This window comes from Corythoichthys intestinalis, chromosome 2 (assembly GCF_030265065.1).
Source record: "Corythoichthys intestinalis isolate RoL2023-P3 chromosome 2, ASM3026506v1, whole genome shotgun sequence".
Lineage (NCBI taxonomy): Eukaryota > Metazoa > Chordata > Actinopteri > Syngnathiformes > Syngnathidae > Corythoichthys > Corythoichthys intestinalis.
This window is the reverse complement of record NC_080396.1, coordinates 40,811,334-40,831,193: the sequence shown is the minus strand read 5'-3', so window position 1 is coordinate 40,831,193 and position 19,860 is coordinate 40,811,334. Positions and strand designations below refer to the sequence as shown.

At 40.1% G+C, this 19,860-nt stretch overlaps 1 protein-coding gene across 2 annotated transcripts in view; it reads left to right on the top strand.

Annotated features, from left to right (window-relative positions):
• pex14 (peroxisomal biogenesis factor 14) overlaps window positions 1-19,860 on the top strand; it is a 101,692-nt gene that overhangs the window by 45,233 nt on the left and 36,599 nt on the right. Inside the window, exons 3-4 of one of the 2 annotated variants that reach the window (XM_057817847.1) lie at window positions 5,569-5,653; window positions 19,711-19,836. In XM_057817847.1, coding sequence (XP_057673830.1) covers window positions 5,569-5,653; window positions 19,711-19,836 — 211 coding nt within the window. The remainder of the gene's footprint in view (window positions 1-5,568; window positions 5,654-19,710; window positions 19,837-19,860) is intronic. The other variant, XM_057817855.1, reaches the window with a different exon arrangement.

Here is a 19,860-nt window from a genome sequence, read left to right as displayed (position 1 = left end):
AATGGATTATATCTAAATGGGTTTGTTTGACCTGCATCTGTTTATTTGTTATTCCATAAACACAGTATCAATTATAATGTTGTCTTTTAACCTGTTGTGGCACATAAAACACAAAAATATTTTGCATTTAGTAACTCTTTAAGGAAGGTTTCATCAATTCCAACTGGCGAGTGATCTGTTTTGTTGTTGTTGTTTTTGAACAGCAAATCTGAAATTTAATAATTTTCACATGTATAATTAATTACAGGCGTTTATTTTTTTTAAAAATGCATACAGTAGTGTTTGATGAATCAACTAACCTTTAATGCTCAGTTTTGCTTACCACTCATTCTTTTCAAGTTTTGTGATGATAGATATCTGCCAGACAAACTAAAGAGTTTAGCCAGGAAATTCTGATTTCCATTTATCTTCCCTTTGAAAAATTGCATAATCCCTGGTTGATATTTTGTAGTCTTGCCTGCGGGTTTGTCACTGATACACTGTTGTATGTTATTTTTAAACATGAATGTCAATTGGGTTTTCCATTGTGTGTCTCATCTATTGAAATGTTGACTTTGACCTTTTAATTTTCAAACGTTGGGCATTATTCAATAAAAATTGACCACATGCGACGAGCACAGGATATAGAAATTCCCCCGAGGTTGTTTATCCCTTTGCTTGACAATCTATACATATTTTTTATTTCATTTGTATTTATTTTTAAATAACAGTTATTTGTGTAATAGTTTACCAGCAGTCGCACAGTTGATGTAACATAAACGAAGTGTGCACCACACTTCCTGACATGTAACATGGTCAATAATTTTCTTTGGCTGCTCCCATGAGGCGTGGTTTCTACCACTGAAGGTCATATTAAGGTGGGGACAATGTCACGATTAGAAACGCATTTAAACCCACCTTTTTAAAAAGATTAAAAAAACACTCATTCATCACATTGACCAGCCAGTTTCAAATTAAAATTTATTTATATGTAGCCCTTTACAAAACCTCAGTGGTCCTTAAAGTGCTTTACAACAAAGCAAAATATAGTACAAAAAAACAATAAAAATAAAAGGCAGGAGAGTACTATACAATAAAATTGTTGGGGGGGGGGGGGGGGGCAATTGTAATAGAAATAAAATTTCATTAAAGTTCAATTTCTCTAGCTATGATCTTGTATCAGGAAGGTTTAGTCATACTTGAAGCGTATGATAAAGGACCAAATTAAAAAAGATACTCATTTTTCGCTGTCCATCACTGTTCGTCATTTTGGTTTTATAAATATGTGTTTCGGAGTGGAAATGTGAGAACATTCTAACACAATTTTTGTCCATGTCTATTAGTCTATTATCATATCATATGCACTTTTCCACAAATGTACAGGCCAGGGCAATTGGGAATTAATTGATTCACACTGAGACCGAATCCTATACTTCCTAATGACTTCCTTTTAGCCCCCTCCTTATCACCTTTCACCTGAATTCTACTTGTATCTTGTCCTACAAATTGAGAAAAAGCAAGAGTAGATCGCTCAGTAACTTAAGTAAATTTCAACCAGGTTTGTGTTGCTTTTACAAATCGTAGTTGCATAAATTGATTAAACAAGGTTCAATAGATTTGTATTCACTCATAATTTAAGTGAAATAATCTTTTTTATTAAACAATCCTTTCAGGATTACATAAAGGGCTCACAAAAAAAGTGCTTGGAAAGTTTATTGGACAGCAAGCGTGTTACTTCGAAGGGAGAAAAAAACCCTCATAATATGTATTTGGATGTCAAATACATCTTTTGTGAGGCACTTCCTTGAACGGTTCTGACACACAATGCATGTGACTGCCTACATGGATTTCCCCACCATGTGGTCTGGACATAAATACATTTTATTCTCATTTATCACAAATCAATGCCTCGCATTAGTTATTTTGTGCAGTGTAGCGCAAGTCTTGTCCTATTCAAACTCAATAACAAAGCTGTAATCCTGTTCGCTCATCAACTTCACTCATGTAAGTGTGTTGGTTAATGGTCTCTGCTCCTCTGATTGAGTTTTTGCCTCTTTTTCAGCTTTACCTCACACTTGAATGGATATCCGATTTGTAATGATTATTGCTCTTATGGAGCACTTGGAAGCATTAGCAAGTGGACTAAGAAAAAAAAAAAGAAAAGAAAATGTGCTAGTTTTCATTGAGGAGACTTAGCAATATTTTTTTGGTCTTATGTTTGCCTCTGTCCCAATCTATCTTGTGTTGTTATCCATCCCAATCCACCTAAAAGCCCAGTTGTGCTACCCAATACTATAACTGAGATGATCTATAAGTCAATAACTAGACAAGACTAAAATCTGTGCAATGTGGTTATAATTGATTGAGATGTCTGGGTGGAACTTGTTTAAAGCTTCTATGTCATCTGCTAAGAAGTGCACTTTTGCTTTCCCCAAAGATCTACCACTAACCAAATGGACATTTGCCTCATTAGTTTGCTGCTGAGCTGGCCATGTTCCTTTTAAAGATGTGCTCAAGACTGTTAACATGGCCAAATTTTTTTAATGATAATATTGCATGGGTATGGTGGGAAGAATTGTTCATTTGTTGTTATATGGCATTTTCTTATGTCACACGCACTATACTCGGGGTCCTCAATTAGCGGACCGCGGTGCACGACCAGACCATGGCACACCTCTTTGCGGACCCAGAGCAAACGGCACTTTTAAAAAAAACAAAAAACCAAAAAAAAAACTTTTTTTAAACATATATTATTTGTATGAATCACCGATCTATCGCTATGCGCTACTATTCTATCGCTAAATTATGTTTCATTTCTAGTCAAATGTTCCAGGGTCCCACTTCTGTTCTCATCTCTAAGACAACGATGCGCTGGATGGCTGAGAGAGCCTGCATGGATGCGCTGATTGGCTGAGAGAGCCTGCATGCTGCTAGCTACAGTGGATGGACCACAGCAGTGTGAAACACGAGTCGCACCCGGCACTTTGCAATATGTTTGTTTTCTGTTTGCCACCAGTGGAAGACCGACTCTAACAAAATGGCATGCTCAAAGTTCTAGAGTAGAAAAGTGGACAACGAAAATCGCCATTTCAATGAGGAATTGACTGACAAATATGTGTCCATTTTACCAACCGCAAGTACCAAACCTATGTGCTTAATATGCTTAAAGACAATTGCGCTGTTAAAAGTGAAAATGTGAAACGCCATTATGTTAAAGAGCACAGCTCTTTTAAAGAGAAGTTTCCTCCTAAATCAGAATTGAGAAGGCAAGAAATTAATAGGTTGTAGCAGTCATTTCAAGAGTCAAGCAAGGTTATTGTTAAATCTATGACACAACAACAAATTGCAACGGAGTGCTCAGATTGTCGTGGGTGTTAGCCAAACATGAGCCGTTCTCTGATGGAGAAATGATAAAAGAGTGTATGACTGAAGTAATGGCAGCAATGTTCGAAGGAAAGGAAAATTTGGAAATGACAACAAATATCAAATCTCACTCTCAGATTCATCAACCTCAAGATGCACTGAAGTAGGCTACTGGCTGATGATGTGAGTAAACAGTTTTGTGACCCCCAAATGCCATTTCTCTCATTGAGCAGTGTTTTACAGTTAAAGTTATTGTCAATAAATATCATGTTTGCACCTTAATGACAGAGCTTGTCATTTATGTTCTGTACATGTGAACGTGTACTGTACTACTTGCACATTTTCTTTTTTGTCCAGCAGTACAGTTACAACATGTACTGTCAGTAGTTATTGTTTGCACCTTAATGACAGATCAATGTAAACATTGTACTTGCATGTTTTTGTTTTTGTGTTTTTATTTTAAGTCAAGAAAATGTTTTGTTAATTTATTTTTATTTAATCAGAATGTGCACTGTATTTTTGTTTGGTCAAAAGAAAACCACCTTCGACCTGCCTTGTACTTGACCGACATTCATAAATGGACCCATGCTTGTATGAAAAAAAATAATTGTGGACCTTTAAGATTTGTATTTGAGGACCCCTGCACTATACAGTGTCACTCGATTTTGACACCAAGATCAGGGTCAGCTGTTACATTGTTGTGTTTTTGTTTCGTCATGCACCTGTAAAAAAGCTTTGATATAGCTGTGGTTGTTGTCAAACTGCTTTATAAATAAACCTGACTTGGCTTTCTCTAAATTTAAGCCTTAAAGGTAATCATTGCTCCTTAAATCTGTTGTTCAAAGGTCACAGATGCAATGAACCTGAAAATACCAAATTTTTATTAGTGCGGAATTTGTGTTTAAAATCACGTGGCTTGTCCGGAAGCTTTTTGTGACTCTTGTGTACGTAATTAAAGACTACTTCATTTTTCAGGAATAGTATTCTTTATATTTTCATTAAATACATAATACACACAGCAAATTTAGTCAATATTGATGGATGTAGTACTAATTGATACAAGAGGAGAAAACCCCCATTGAATGCATGGATATATTTTATGTATTTGCCTCAAAGTGCTTAATTTGGTTGTACATTAATTGTAATCTGCAAACACTTGAACCAAATGAAAAAAACTAAACAAATGAAAAGTCAAGTACACTTTAATAAGATCCATAAATTTGCTTCAACATGATAGCCTTTTATGTGCATTTGTCACTGAAATATAGCTCGTTACACAATACCCTCCTCTCACTGAGCATGTGTAAACGGTAGTAGTTTTGGAATAAAATGGGTGCACAGTATATGTGATTCATTAACCCAAAATGAATTACCACTGGCAGGGTGTTCAATCACTTTGTATCTTTCACACTAAAAGAAAAGAAGAGTAATCAAAACCTTTCAACATATTAGAGAGATGACTTCTACATTGAATCACAGGGACCACAGGTGTGATAATAAGTCATCTAAACCTCTTCTTCAGTTGTTCAGCCTATCTCCGTGTTCTTACATATTTATCCATTTTCCAAGGCTTCACCTCATGACACCCGCTTCAAATCTATCGTTTAATGCAGTTTGATGGACAATTCCCCCACCTCCCTCCCAATTCTTGGAAATGCATACACGGATGGAAAATTAAAGTTCATCTCAAAGGAAAACATAATAGAATCGATGAAAGCAGTGCACTTAAAACTTTTGATGTTCTGATGCTATTTAACTTTCTAGTGCATTAACGTTTCAAGTCATTACAACATTTAAGCTGTGTGATTTGATCACCGCAGGTTTTTAACTCAAAGAATTACAGAGGTTTTCAGCCTAGGATTCTAAAGTTATTAGATACAAATGATCACCTCTGCATTAAGTATAGATTTTCTTTCAGCACGCACTTAAGAATGGAAGTTTGTCTTTAAGAGGGTAATAGCAAATTAAGCTCCGTACTCCATTTGTCCAGCACTCTTGATGGGCTAATTTTATAACTGCTGATTTGGTCATTTTGTCCATTTACAGTGGCTTGAAAGCGGTCAGGTGGACTCCATTATTTACAGTCTCTCTTAAATGGAATACTTTTATTTTCCTTTAAAAAAAATAAAATAAAATAAACTTTCTTTACTAACAGCATTAACTTTTTACAGTGATCACTTAACTGTGAACCTCATGTTTGGCCTTTTGTCTATTATCTCTTTCTAGGTTTCTACTGCTATAAAATTTCTTCAAAATCCAAAGGTAACACAGAGTCCCTTGGCCACCAGAAAAGCGTTCCTACAGAAAAAAGGTAAGGGGCATATTGTTGTAAAATGTAAAAAAAAAAAAAAAAAATAGCAGGTAAAACATTAAATCATTCATAAATGATCTAAATGAGCGATATACTGTATGAGAGCTATCCAAATGACATCCGTACAAGGTAAGTAATTTCAACTGGAAAATATAGTTGTGTAGATTTATTTGTGTAAAGTTGGTGGGTGAGGTCAAAGTTTAGAGCTGTTGCCCTGGGGGATCTGAGAGGGTCGATTTTAGCTGCAGAGTGCATGTTTCAGGCCCTGTGAATAAATGACACAACAGTTGGGATGCTCCTTTGAGTTCAGGAAAATTAATATTGACGAACCTCCTCTGCATTTTCAATGGAATTTCAATATCGCCCCCTAGCATTCGAACCCTTTTACTTCATTTTCCTTTTATTACATCTGTCACTAGGTGAAACTTGCTACATTTCCATGTCTTCCTGTTATGTTTGTGTTCAAGATAACTATAGAACAAATAAAGGGATTATTATCAAACTTGTGTTATATGTTTGAAATATGAAATGGAAGAGCTGATTGACATTTGGTTTTATGAGGTCAAACGTCACAGAAGTCAGAAAAGGAATTTGAGCTAACTTGAATAAGGATTAGCCAATTTAACTCAATTTTTCAGTGTAAATAATGAGAGGTCAAACACCACAGAGGTTCGGAATATGGCAATGCTTTGAAATTGGGTGCTTGGGTGGAGGTCTGCTCTCTCTGAGTGTTCATGTACTTATTAAAAAAAAAAAAAGTCTGAAGAGAGGTCTTTTTATTACCATTCAGAGATTACTTTTAAAATGTGGTTTATATCATTATTTAAATTATTACACTTACGTTATTTTGGCTTGATTAGCTTGATGCGATGTAGAAAATATGTTTTGCTATGTCAAATATTTCTTTGTGGCCCTAAAAGAGTACATACAGAGTTGGGTTATTTTTCTATGACGTTATCAGTTTAAGGGGCTGTATTTCTGTGGAAATTTAACTGTATAGATTGTCGTACCTAAAAAATAAAAAGTGAACATAACAACTCCTTAGCAGAGTAAGTAACCTGAAACCAAATCCAATGTTGCCAACTGCCTTGATTTCTCATGTAGTTAAAACTGCTCTTGACGTCTTTTGATGTGGGTGTGGGTTTGTATATGTGGGATGGGTTGAGGGGGTGTTTGTGGAGGGGTACTTGTGTGTGTGTGTGTTTGTAGGGATAAGATTGTTAGTTAAGATAAATAAGATAAATAATAAGCAGATCCAGTCATCAATGTTGTATACCACACCACATACACTTCATTCTTTCCTCTTTGTTATAAAATCTTTGCTGCACTCGAAAAACTGTTTGCTCTAACTGCACTTCAAGTCGATGAAATATGTATGATGTTTTAATGCAGATTTATTTTGGAAAGTTAGTTCCACTGTAGATATGAACAAGAAGCCTCAATTTGCATGAGGACATCGATCTCAAGGAAGACAATGTAAAGATCAGAGAAACTCTAGCAATGAAACACTAAGCACAGAGTACATTACTGTTTTGAGAGGATAACTCTTAAGCCACTCAACAATAATGCTCAGAATGAAATAATTTATTTCAGGAAAGTGTGTACTCTGCAACCTCGTACTGACTTGACATATTTTGTGCTTTGTTGTCTGACAAGGCAACCTTGCCTTCATTTGTGTGGCGTGTATGGATTGTATTTAAAATTAATGCCTAGTTTATGAAAATATTTATATACTGAATTCATTTTTTCAGTTTGTTACATCAGCACCATTCGCACTTTACATTGCACTCATAATTACTGTATAAAGGTGTGAGTCCAACCAACCAAGTATAAATGAAAATGATTGCTTTAAATCAGATTTGGGTTATTTAGACCTGCAGACCTGTAAATCCAGTATTGTCGTTGTAATGTTTTTGCCGACCTCTCCACCAATTGATCTAGAAATTCAATTGTCCTGCTTCTGCCACTTCAACTATGTCAGTTTTAATTTCTACTGCAGTTTAATGTCGTATTTATGTAAATACTTGTGGATTTTACTTTATATTACCAGCCAGAAATGTCAAAGCACACATAAAATGAAACAATACCATCCCCCGGTAAAGTGGAATTTAAATTGGATTCCTCCTGCTGACAATATTTATGCTGGACAACTGATGAAGGGGAAAATAGGGCCCACTTTGATTGCATGTTGCACAATCTTAACACAATAATCTCGGTGGTGCATATTATTTCACTGCACATTTGTGCCTTAATCTGCACCGAAGGTTGCCTCTGTGGTCATATCTTCCAATTTTCAAAGACATCTTGTAGTGTGGTTTATTTCAATATTCATTGAAATATATAATTTCTGTTTTGCCTCAACTGTCACTTCCCGGGTATGAATTGGCAATTATGCAGTCCAATATTTGTAGCTGCCCTCTCAAAGTCCTTGTTGAATGAACTGGTTGAAATATTGAAAGTTTGTCACCTAGATATGTAATGTGATATGTTCTTTTTTTCTCCTTAGCTGGGGAATAAATTGCATTTAGACACTACAACCATTGCACAATTTTGCTGTCCTTGTTGCTTGCTAGCATTAAATATGTTTTACTGTTTGACTGAAATATAATGTGATGCAGTCTCATTTAGTGGATTGGGCTGTCTCTGTCTGAGACAATTAACACATACAGTACAACAGTCAAAGTGTTGAAGCCCATTTTGGACCCACAATTTTGCCTTGTAAATTAGCAGTTAAACACACATAATTACAAAAAAAATGTGGTTCTCAGCACCAAGTCATTAACATTATCGTCTTGTCACATGTCACTTTGACCGAAGCTCCAAAGATGACATGCTTCCTCAGTTGTACCTAGGTTATTTGGTAAGCTCTTTATTTGCATACATTTTGTAAAGTAAGAATTTTCTTTCAATTACACATAATTGATGTCTTGGTTTATTTCTTTTGCTATCCTTCTTGCTATTTAAATAGCTTTCACCCTGAGTAGAGGGCCAGAAAGTGAGGGTCGCGTAGAACATTTGTAGGCTGTTGGTCTATTACTTTACCTGGTATGAAGGTAAGGATAAGGTTCATCATCCCTCGTATTAATGGAATGCTATATGTAAGTAGGGTTATGTGACTCACCTCTTGGACAAAAATGACAATGACCAAGGCCTGCAAAGAAGGTAAAAGGATTGATGTGGTCATAAATTACTCCACGGCGCCACCTAGTCGAGGCCTTTCCTACTTTGTCATCAGTAGGGCGATAAAAATGAGGGAAATGAGGGCAGTCTCCTTTTTTTTTTTTTTTTTTTTTTTTTTTAAATACATAAATGAATACGCTATGAGAGTGTATACCATTTTTTTAGCAGTTGTATCTGACTAGAAGGACGCGAAGGACCGTCACCACAACTTATTAGGTGTGTTGATGTCATGCTCCACTCCTTAATATCCCATCGACCTCCTTCTACTTGACATAACCTGTACCGTTGAGCTTTGTTTTATAATATGATATCCAAAATCTAATTCTTCTCAAGGACCCATAGAAAAAGATGTGTTCACCTTTTACCCAAAATATTTCAGTGTGCAATTTTTGTAATTGACAGTCCTGCCGAGGTCTTGACCCATAAAGTGCAGGAGTGCCAGAATTGGAGAAATTGATTTAATAAAAGAGCCTGACTTCCTCTTTGCCCTTAAAAATGCCGAGAGAATATGAGGCTCTGGAAATAGAGCTGTAAATAACCTGACGAGCAATGGGTTTTCCTTTAAATAAATACCGATCAGGTTTATGTTGAAAGACAATAGAAAACGTAGTCCAGATATGCAGTTTACAGTATTTATAGCTGTAATATCGAGGTGCCAGCACCGTAATTTCATGCCCCAATGAGAATGGCAAGGTCAAAGCAAATGCTTTGGCAGAGCATCTGCTAATACTGCGACTCATAAACAGGCACTGTGTGTATCAGGTGCACCAAATAATCCAGTATAATGAAATACAGAATAGCTTTCCATTATTGTTTTTTTTTATGGTGTCGTCATTAGGTGTAATTTATGTCTTAAAAATTCATCTCCCCATGGGTCGATCCGAAATGGAGGTCCAGGGGTCATTCTACAGGTTTTGGAACCGCTAATAAATTCCACAAACCCTTTTTTTGTCTTTCTTTTTCATATGTAAAACCTTGTTCTCTTTTCTATTAGATCTAAGGATGCTTTCATTTGTTTCTGCTGTGTTCGAATACATCAATGCCAACAGCACAACTTTACTGTTGTACTTTGACCAGAGAACAGTTTAAGAGCTTTCCTTGTTTTATTTTGATTTGACTTTAATTTTCCTGTTTGAACTCAGGTTCATTAAACAGCCATTAAAATGTGCATTCATTAAACTTGTTAGTTGGCATTTAGACTTGTACATTCAAGGTGAAAAGAAACATCTCAGTGTGTTCTAGTGAACCTGATATCATTGCTAGTCTCACTCAATATTATCTGACACCATGTAGTCTGTTTTGGTCAGATGAATGGAGTCTGGAAATGCCTTATTGCTTGTTTGATAGTGCAGCCTGACTGCACAAACTCAACACATGCTGCATACCATTTCTTGACACACAGGATGGCCAACATATGCTATAAATTCTTCTTAATTCTAACTTTTATAGCTATTTGAATTTCTTGTGGCATTAACGTACAGTGTATCACAAAAGTGAGTACACCCCTCGCATTTCTGCAGATATTTAAGTACAGTGTATATCTTTTCATGGGACAACACTGACAAAATGACACTTTGACACAATGAAAAGTAGTCTGTGTGCAGCTTATATAGTATGTGGCTGTCACCCCAGGAGGAAGCCTCTTCTGAAGACGGTACAAGAAAGCCCACAAACAGTTTGCTGTAGACACGTCAACAAAGCACATGGATTACTGGAACCATGTCCTATGGTCTGGTGAGATGGGCGGGCTTTCTTGTGTACCGTCTTCAGAAGAGGCATCCTCCAGTGGTGACAGCCATGCACACCAATTTGATGTAGAGTACGGCGTATGGTCTGAGCACTAACAGGCTGACCCCCCACCTCTTCAATCTCTGCAGCAATGCTGACAGCACTCCTGTAACAAGTCACATGACATTTTGGAGGGAAAATGACCAGCAGTACTCAATTTGGACTTAAGGGGTGTTGGTAGTTTCTAAGGGGTGTACTCACTTTTGTTGCCAGGGGTTTAGATATTAATAGCTATATTTTGAGTTATTTTGAGGGGAAAATAAATTAACTCTATTATACAGTGGGGCAAATAAGTATTTAGTCACCCACTAATTGTGCACGTTCTACCACTTGAAAATATTAGAGAGGCCTGTAATTGTCAACATGGGTAAACCTCAACCATGAGAGACAGAATGTGAAAAAAAAAAAAAACAGAAAATCACATTGTTTGATTTCTGAAGACTATTTGCAAATCATGGTGGAAAATAAGTATTTGGTCAATACCAAAAGTTCATCTCAGTACTTATCGTTATGTACCCTTTGTTGGCAATAACGGAGGCCAAACGTTTTCTGTAACTCTTCACAAGCTTTTCACACACTGTTGCTGGTATTTTGGCCCATTCCTTCATGCAGAGCTCCTCTAGAGCAGTGATGTTTTGGGGCTGTCGTTGGGCAACACGGACTTTCAACTCCCTCCACAGATTTTTTAATGGGGTTTAAATATGGAGACTGCCTAGGCCACTCCAGGACCTTGAAATGGTTCTTACGAAGCCACTCCTTTGTTGCCCTGGCTGTGTGTTTGGGATCATTGTCATGCTGAAAGACCCAGCCACGTCTCATCTTCAATGCCCTTGCTGATGTAAGGAGATTTTCACTCAAAATCTCTCGATACATGGCCCCATTCATTCTTTCCTTTACACAGATCAGTTGTCCTGGTCCTTCGGCAGAATAACAGCCCCAAAGCATAATGTTTCCACCCCCATGCTTCACAGTGGGTATGGTGTTCTTCGGATGCAATTCAGTATTCTTTCTCCTTCAAACACGAGAACCTGTGTTTCTACCAAAAAGTTCTATTTTGGTTTCATCTGACCATAACACATTCTCCCAGTCCTTTTCTGGATCATCCAAATGCTCTCTAGTGAACCGCAGAGGGGCCTGGACGTGTACTGGCTTCAGCAGGGGGACACATCTGGCAGTGCTGGATTTGAGTCCCTGCCGGCGCATTGTGTTACTGATAGTATCCTTTGTTACTGTGGTCCCAGCTCTCTGTAGGTCATTCACTAGCCCCCCCCGTGTGGTTCTGGGATTTTTGCTCACCGTTCTTGTTATCATTTTGACGCCCCGGGGTGAGATCTTGCATGGAGCCCCAGATTGAGGGAGATTATCAGTGGTCTTGTATGTCTTCCATTTTCTAATAATTGCTCCCACAGTTGATTTAAACTAAGCGTTTTACCTATTGCAGATTCAGTCTCCCCAGCCTGGTGCAGGTCTACAATTTTGTCTGTGGTGTCCTTAGACAGCTCTTTGGTCTTGGCCATAGTGGAGTTTGGCGTGTGACTGACTGAGATTGTGGACAGGTGTCTTTTATACCGATAATGAGTTACAACAGGTGCCATTAATACAGGGAACGAGCGGAGCCTCGTTAGAAGAAGTTAGACCTCTTTGACAGCCAGAAATCTTGCTTGTTTGTAGGTGACCAAATACTTATTTTCCACTCTAATTTGGAAACAATTTTTTTTTAAATCAAACAATGTGATTTTCTTTTTTTTTCCACACTCTGTCTCTCATGTGTCACGGCCCTGCCCTGCCTGGTATGGGTGGCTCCCTAATCAGGCAGAGGCCAGGTGATTTGATTGAAGGCACCTGGGCTTAAAAGGCCTGGGTGCCAGGCTAATCTTTCTCTCTGCTCTCCCCTCCAGGTTGGTCGTTGGTTTTCCTTGGTTGTTTTGGGACTTTAGTTAGAGATTCCCACATACATATCCATTTGCAACCATACCTAGCAGACATCACTGACTTTACACCCATACACACACCTTCATTGTTTATTATGTTGTTTAAATCTTATGTTGAATAAATCATTCAATTGGCCCATACTTTTGTCTCGGCTCCCCTCATTTTGTTATGTGCTTGGCATGTGACAAGTGGGGGCTCGTCCTTAGTTGTTAATTTGGTAGTTTGGTTTGGTGCTTGTTTGAGCTTTGGTTAGTGTTGTACGTTTTTGGATTAGTGTTATCGAAATATGTTTGGAGTTTGTTTATAATCTTGGTGGTTTTTGTTCAATTGTTTGTATAAGGGGAGCTTGTCTGGTTTGGGCCTGTAATAGGGGTGAGAGCATTGAGCATAGGTTCCCTTTGTGTTATGTTGATAGCTCGCTTTGGGCCTCGTTCTGAGTTTTGGCCAGGTGGGAGTCCTCCCTTGTTAGGTGATCAGCGGGTCTCAATAGGAGGCTCGTGGTGTTTTTTTTAGGCGGCAGCACGGTGGGTAGAGCATCCCTACTTCCTTTTTCCCTTTCATCGGCTCGGGTTCACATCCGTGGGTTACTGTGGGTGGCTGCGTAGCAGGAGCCCATTAGCCCCATTGGTACAGTGGCCAGTAGGGTCACTGGTGATTAAAATCCTCCCGCCAGTCTGCACGAAGACTAGGATCAGTTAGTTTTATTTGGAGGGGGGGGGGCTTCTCCACCCAAAAAAAAAAAAAAAAAAAAAAACTCAGACAGGGCAGCAGGTGAGTTGTTTTGATTGGTTTTGTTTGGTCAGTCACTTAATATGTCTGCCGTTTTTACTAGCTTTATTCAGTCTCCTTCCGAGGTGGTGCTGGAGTTGTGTACTAAGGAGCAATTATTGGAAATTGCTGAGTACTATAAAATTAGCATTGTCGATAGGAAGTTAAAAGAAACAGTCAGGGACATCTTAAAGCAGGGACTGGTGGATATTGGTGTGTTTGGTCAACCTGGTGCCACTCAGGGGGCAGGTTTTCGGTCCGGTCAAGCTATGCTAAGTTTTGAGCAGCAGAGGGAATTGTTGCACATGCAGCTTGAATTGGAGAGGTTAAGAGGTGCTAATAGACAGGGGGTTGATCGAGGGCCTCAGTTTGATGTTGCACAAAACCTCCGATTATTGCCCAAATTTGATGAGGCGGATCCAGACACGTACTTCGCTTTGTTTGAGCGCATTGCGGATAGTAGGGCTTGGTCGGATTTAGACAGGACTACATTGCTTCAGTGTGCGTTGACGGGGAAGGCGTTGGAGGCGTTCTCGGCTCTCAGTGTTGAGGACAGCAGGGTCTATGCTACAGTAAAGGCTGCAGTGTTAAAAGTTTATGAGCTTGTATCGGAGGCTTATCATCAGCGTTTCCGTTATAGGAAAAGGCAGGAATCGCAAACCTATTCGGAGTTTGCGCGTGATTTGACAGGTGCTTTTAATCGTTGGTGTGCTGCGGCTGAAGTAGTTACGTTGCGGGATTTGTCGGATTTGATTGTGTTAGAACAGTTCAAAAATTCAGTGCCCGATTTTGTAGCTACGTACTTAAATGAACGCAAGGTTAAGTCACCCAGCGAGGCGGGTATCCTGTCGGACGAGTACGTTTTGACACATAAACGTCGTTTTGCGCCGAATGTGGGAAGTTTTATAGAAGGTGGTGCTCCAACATCCATGCCTGGGGTTTCTGCCCAAAAGTCTCAATCCAAATTTAGTAAGGGGGGTCCCAAGGGATTCATTGGCACTAATACCTGTAGGTACTGTTTGGGGGATGGGCATTGGAAGAAAGATTGTCCTGTTCTTAGGTCTAAAAGATCTGGGCAATTTAAGCCTGCTGTGGTAGCAGGTCCGATGACTGATTCTCTTACTGTGTCTGTCGAACGTGAAGAGTTTTGTCAACGTGCTGATGACGGCTCGCACAATCCGCAGGGCAATTTTTCGGCCTTCATCTCTGAGGGGTCGGTGTCACTGGTAGGTGGGGGGCAAAAGTCTTCTATTAAGATCTTGAGGGATACAGGGGCTTTAGATTCTTTTATTTTAGAGTCTGTGTTGCCATTTTCAAAACAGTCAGATACCGGTAAATGTGTTTTAGTCCGTGGTATGGGTTTAGTACCATTTTCGTCCCCTTTGCATAGAATTCATTTGAGATGCAGTTTGGTGGAGGGTGATGTGATGGTTGGCATTAGACACGGATTGCCAGTAGAGGGCATTCACCTGATTTTGGGTAACGATCTTGCTGGCGGGCGTGTGTGGGCGGAGGAGCCGCACTTCAATGGTCCAGAACACTCGGTCCTGGAGGGTGCGGTATCTCCTGAGTTCATTCCAAATTGTGCAGTTACTCGGGCGGCGTCTCGGCGTAAAGAGTGCCAGCCGGAAAATCTTTAATTGCCAACTGGCCTTAAGTTGGAGCATTTGACAGGTTCTAGGGAGGCACTGATAGCTGAACAAAAGGGTGACGAGTCTTTAGCAGGACTTTTTGATAAGGTGGTACCTTAGGCTGTAGTGAGGGACAGCGCTCAGTGTTACTTCCTTCTTAATGACCTTTTAGTTAGAAAGTGGGTCCCGCATGGGGAGCAGGGTTTGGGAGATGTAGTTTTCCAGATTGTTGTACCAACCTCCCTGCGGACTAAGGTTCTTGAAACGTCACATGGCGAGGTGGCCGGCCATCTTGGCGTTCGGAAGACCTACGACAGAATCTTGCGTCATTTTTTCTGGCCACGCCTGAGAAGGGATGTATCCAATTTTATTAAAACCTGTCACACATGCCAGCTTACCAGTAAGCCAAATCAGGTGGTAAAGCCAGCTCCTTTGTATCCAATACCAGCAATAGGTCAACCGTTTGAGCATTTGCTCATTGATTGCGTTGGGCCTTTACCACGTTCTAAGTCGGGTCATAGCTACTTGCTTACCGTTATGTGTCAGGCAACTAGGTATCCTAGTGCATTCCCCTTGCGGACGATTACTGCCAGAGCTGTAGTTAAGGCATTGACTCAGTTTATTTCTACCTTTGGTATTCCCAAAGTCATTCAGTCTGATCAAGGTTCAAATTTCACTTCCAAAATTTTTGCTCAGGTGTTGAAACAGTTAAAGGTAAAACATAATATGTCAACAGCATATCATGCTCAGAGTCAGGGGGCATTGGAACGGTTTCACCAAACATTGAAGTCCCTACTACGGGCATACTGTACAGAGTTATCCGCTGATTGGGAGGAGGGTTTACCTTGGCTTTTGTTGTCTGCTCGGGAAGTTGTGCAGGAGAGTATGGGTTTTAGCCCGAATGAATTAGTTTTTGGGCATAAGGTTCGGGGCCCATTGGCTGTTTTACAGGAGGGGACTTTGGGTGAGCAACCTCCCCAGAACCTTATTGACTTTGTAAATGGGTTCAGGTTCAAGCTCTACGGTGCGGGTGAGCTTGCTAGACAAAAGTTGGCGTCGTCTCAGAGCAGGATGAAACGGCTGTATGACAGAGAGGCAGAACTCTGCGAATATAGTCCTGGTGACCAGGTGCTAGCTCTATTGCCGCTGGTTAGTTCTCCGTTCCATGCAAAGTATTCTGGTCCTTTTACGGTCCTGCGCAAGGTCTCTGATTTAAACTACCTGATTGAAACACCTGGTAGAAGGAAGTCTTCAAAATTATTTCATGTCAACCTGCTGAAGGCTTATCATTCTCGTGATTTTGACAGGGTGGACGGTCGGGTGGTTAGATCCACGCTGGCTGCTGTGCCGGTGGCTTCTCCTGGAAGTCCTCAAGTTGAGGGGGAGGGAGAAGTGCCACTAGTAGCTTCAGATGAGATTTTGAGGGGTCGTTTGAAGAATTCGCAGACCTTAGAAAATCTCGGTACCTTAGTAGACCACTTAGGTGTGGAAGAACAGGTCCAGTTAATTAATTTAATTAGGAAATATTTGGCTCTGTTCTCTGATATACCTACGCGTACTCATTTAATTGAACATGACATAGACATCGGAGATGCTAAGCCTATTAAACAGAGGTTTTACAGGGTTTCCGAGGAGAAGAAGCAGCAGTTGGAGTCCGAGGTGCAGTACATGTTGGACCATGGTATTGCCGAACAAACCCTTTCTGATTGGGCATCGCCTTGTCTTTTGGTCAAAAAGCCAGATTTTACTTTTCGGCCCTGCACCGATTATCGGAAACTTAATAGTGTGACCAAAGCAGACCTCTATCCCCTTCCGCGGATGGAGGACTGTATTGATCAGGTGGGGTCTGCAAAATACGTAAGTAAATTTGATCTTTTAAAGGGTTATTGGCAAATTCCTCTTTCTAAAAGAGCTCGTGAAATTGCTGCCTTTATAACACCATTTGGTTTGTTTTCTTACACAGTGATGCCTTTTGGGCTCAGGAATGCTCCCGCCACCTTCCAGAGGCTGATGAACCATGTGGTCTCTGGGTTGCAAGGGTGTGCCGTGTACTTGGACGACCTGGTCGTCTATTCAGATTCCTGGGAGGAGCATGTCCAGCGAGTTGAAGCCTTGTTTGATCGACTAAGGTGGGCCCGGTTGACCATAAATTTGGCGAAGTGTGAGTTTGCCAAGGCTACAGTCACTTACCTTGGTAAAGTTGTTGGTCAAGGTTTCGTGCGCCCAGTGGAAGCAAAAGTTCAGGCTGTGGAACAGTTTCCTCAGCCCACCACGAAGAAAGAGCTCATGCGCTTCCTGGGAATGGCGGGTTACTACCGTTCTTTTTGTAAGAACTTTTCTGTGGTGGTCTCCCCGTTGACCAACTTGTTGAGCGCCAAGGTCAAGTTTGCCTGGTCCACCCAATGTCAAGAGGCTTTCGACTCTGTCAAGGCTCTACTGTGCTCAGCTCCGGTGTTGGCAGCTCCAAATTTTGGCAGACCTTTTAAATTGCACATTGATGCTAGTTTGATCGGGGCAGGTGCTGTTTTGTTACAGGACAATGAATCTAACATTGAGTGCCCAGTTAGTTTCTTCTCCCGGAAATTTAATAAACATCAACTGAATTATTCGGTGATTGAAAAGGAGGCTTTGGGCCTCGTCTGGGCTTTGCAGCACTTTGAAGTCTATGTCGGTTCCGGATTGACACCATTGGTTGTATATACTGATCATAACCCACTCACCTTTCTGAGATCACTGCAAAATCCTAACCAGCGCCTTATGCGTTGGGCGTTGTTCTTACAGCCTTATAATTTAGATATTAGACACCTTAGGGGTAAGGACAATGTTGTGGCGGACGCGCTTTCCCGTGCTCCTCTGAACTAACTTGTGTTTTGTCTCACTCAGCTGGTTGCCTGCTCCTCCTGCTCTTAAATTGCTCCCTAGGTACCAGGGCTGCTGGGTTGGAGGTGCGGACGTCCAGTTGGGGGATACAACCACACCTTGGATCGGTATGGTTTTCATTAGGGAACTTTGATTAGTTTTGTGGGCTTTTTTGGGGTGAGGGTGGAACCCTCATTTTAAGGAGGGGGGTGTCACGGCCCTGCCCTGCCTGGTATGGGTGGCTCCCTAATCAGGCAGAGGCCAGGTGATTTGATTGAAGGCACCTGGGCTTAAAAGGCCTGGGTGCCAGGCTAATCTTTCTCTCTGCTCTCCCCTCCAGGTTGGTCGTTGGTTTTTCTTGGTTGTTTTGGGACTTTAGTTAGAGATTCCCACATACATATCCATTTGCAACCATACCTAGCAGACATCACTGACTTTACACCCATACACACACCTTCATTGTTTATTATGTTGTTTAAATCTTATGTTGAATAAATCATTCAATTGGCCCATACTTTTGTCTCGGCTCCCCTCATTTTGTTATGTGCTTGGCATGTGACACATGGTTGAGGTTTACCCATGTTGACAATTACAGGCCTCTCTAATCTTTTCAAGTAGGAGAATTGGCACAGTTGGAGCTTGACTAAATACTTATTTGCCCCACTGTATAAGCTGCACACAGACTACTTTTCATTGTGTCAAAGTGTCATTTTGTCAATGTTGTCCCATGAAAAGATATACTTAAATATCTGCAGAAATGTGAGGGGTGTACTCAGTTTTGTGATACACTGTAGGTGATGACCAGGACCTTTTCTTGATTTCTACACTATATTAGACATTTCCTTGTCAGCATTCCCAAACTTTTTGTTTTTTTTACTCACCAACTCCGTTAAGCATCCTGACAGAGTTTGTGCATCACTGCCCTTTCAAACAATCTCGAGATAAAGATGTTTGATGATAAGTGACAAAGTAAGGTTTAGGAGACAACTTTGCATTATTGTATGAAATTAGCTCCCACTATGTTGTCATGAAAATAAGCCCAGTTGGGTAGTATAATTCAATGGAGAATGATGATTTGAGATACAAGAATTTTGAGTTACGGGCCTTGTTATAGGACAATTTCCAAAGTAAACGCAGCTCTGTCTGTTTAATGCAATTTGTGGTTCATCACCACGTGTCTTTTCAACAGTATAGGACACCCTTGTTATTTCATTCAGTTACTGTAGTTATGAAAGCGTGAAGTTAGGATTTTAGCTTGTGTTTTGACCTAATGTTCATTAAATTTAGACCCACATCAATAGTAGCACACATCCTGGAATACACCCTTTTCTTTCTATAAAAGAGGGTGTTCATATTAGATCTTTTTCCCCTCCTCACTGATCAGTCTCCATCAGGGAGCCCTTTGCAATTTAATCAAAACCAAAATCATTAAAAAGATCAGAAGATTAAATTATATTGGCATTTGCACATTTATGTAACACATTTACATTACAATGAAGAAATTAAATAATGCATTTTAGCTGTCTTGGGTGTATGACATTTCCACTTGGGAAATATAACAAGGAGAAGTGGACAGACTTATTTTCTTTGCCTTTGGTGACAGTTAATAGTCTTGCATAGTTTGAAATTTCATTGGAGGGAAGCTTTGCACATTGTGCCCCTTGATGGACATCCCTTAAGAAGAAGCTGTTCCTCAAACTCTCTCAGGAATTTTTGAATCATGAAATTAAAATATATATACTTATGGCTTCCAATTAGGGGAATTGGATAAGTTCATATTGAGAAGAATTGAAAGTATTAATGTATGCATTATTATAGCAAAGGACCCATTTTGTTGTTATCGTGTACAGTAAGTCACCAAAACCTCAGGAGTTTCTTAAATGTCATAATGGATTGCAGGCTTGACAGATGAGGAGGTTGAGTTGGCCATTCAACGTTCGGGCAGCACAGAAGAGGTCCTGCCTGTTAGAATTGCAGGCCCTCCCCATCCTCTTGATTCGCCTCACTTCGCTGCTGTTCCTCAAAGTAAGTGTTCAACTCATATTTGTA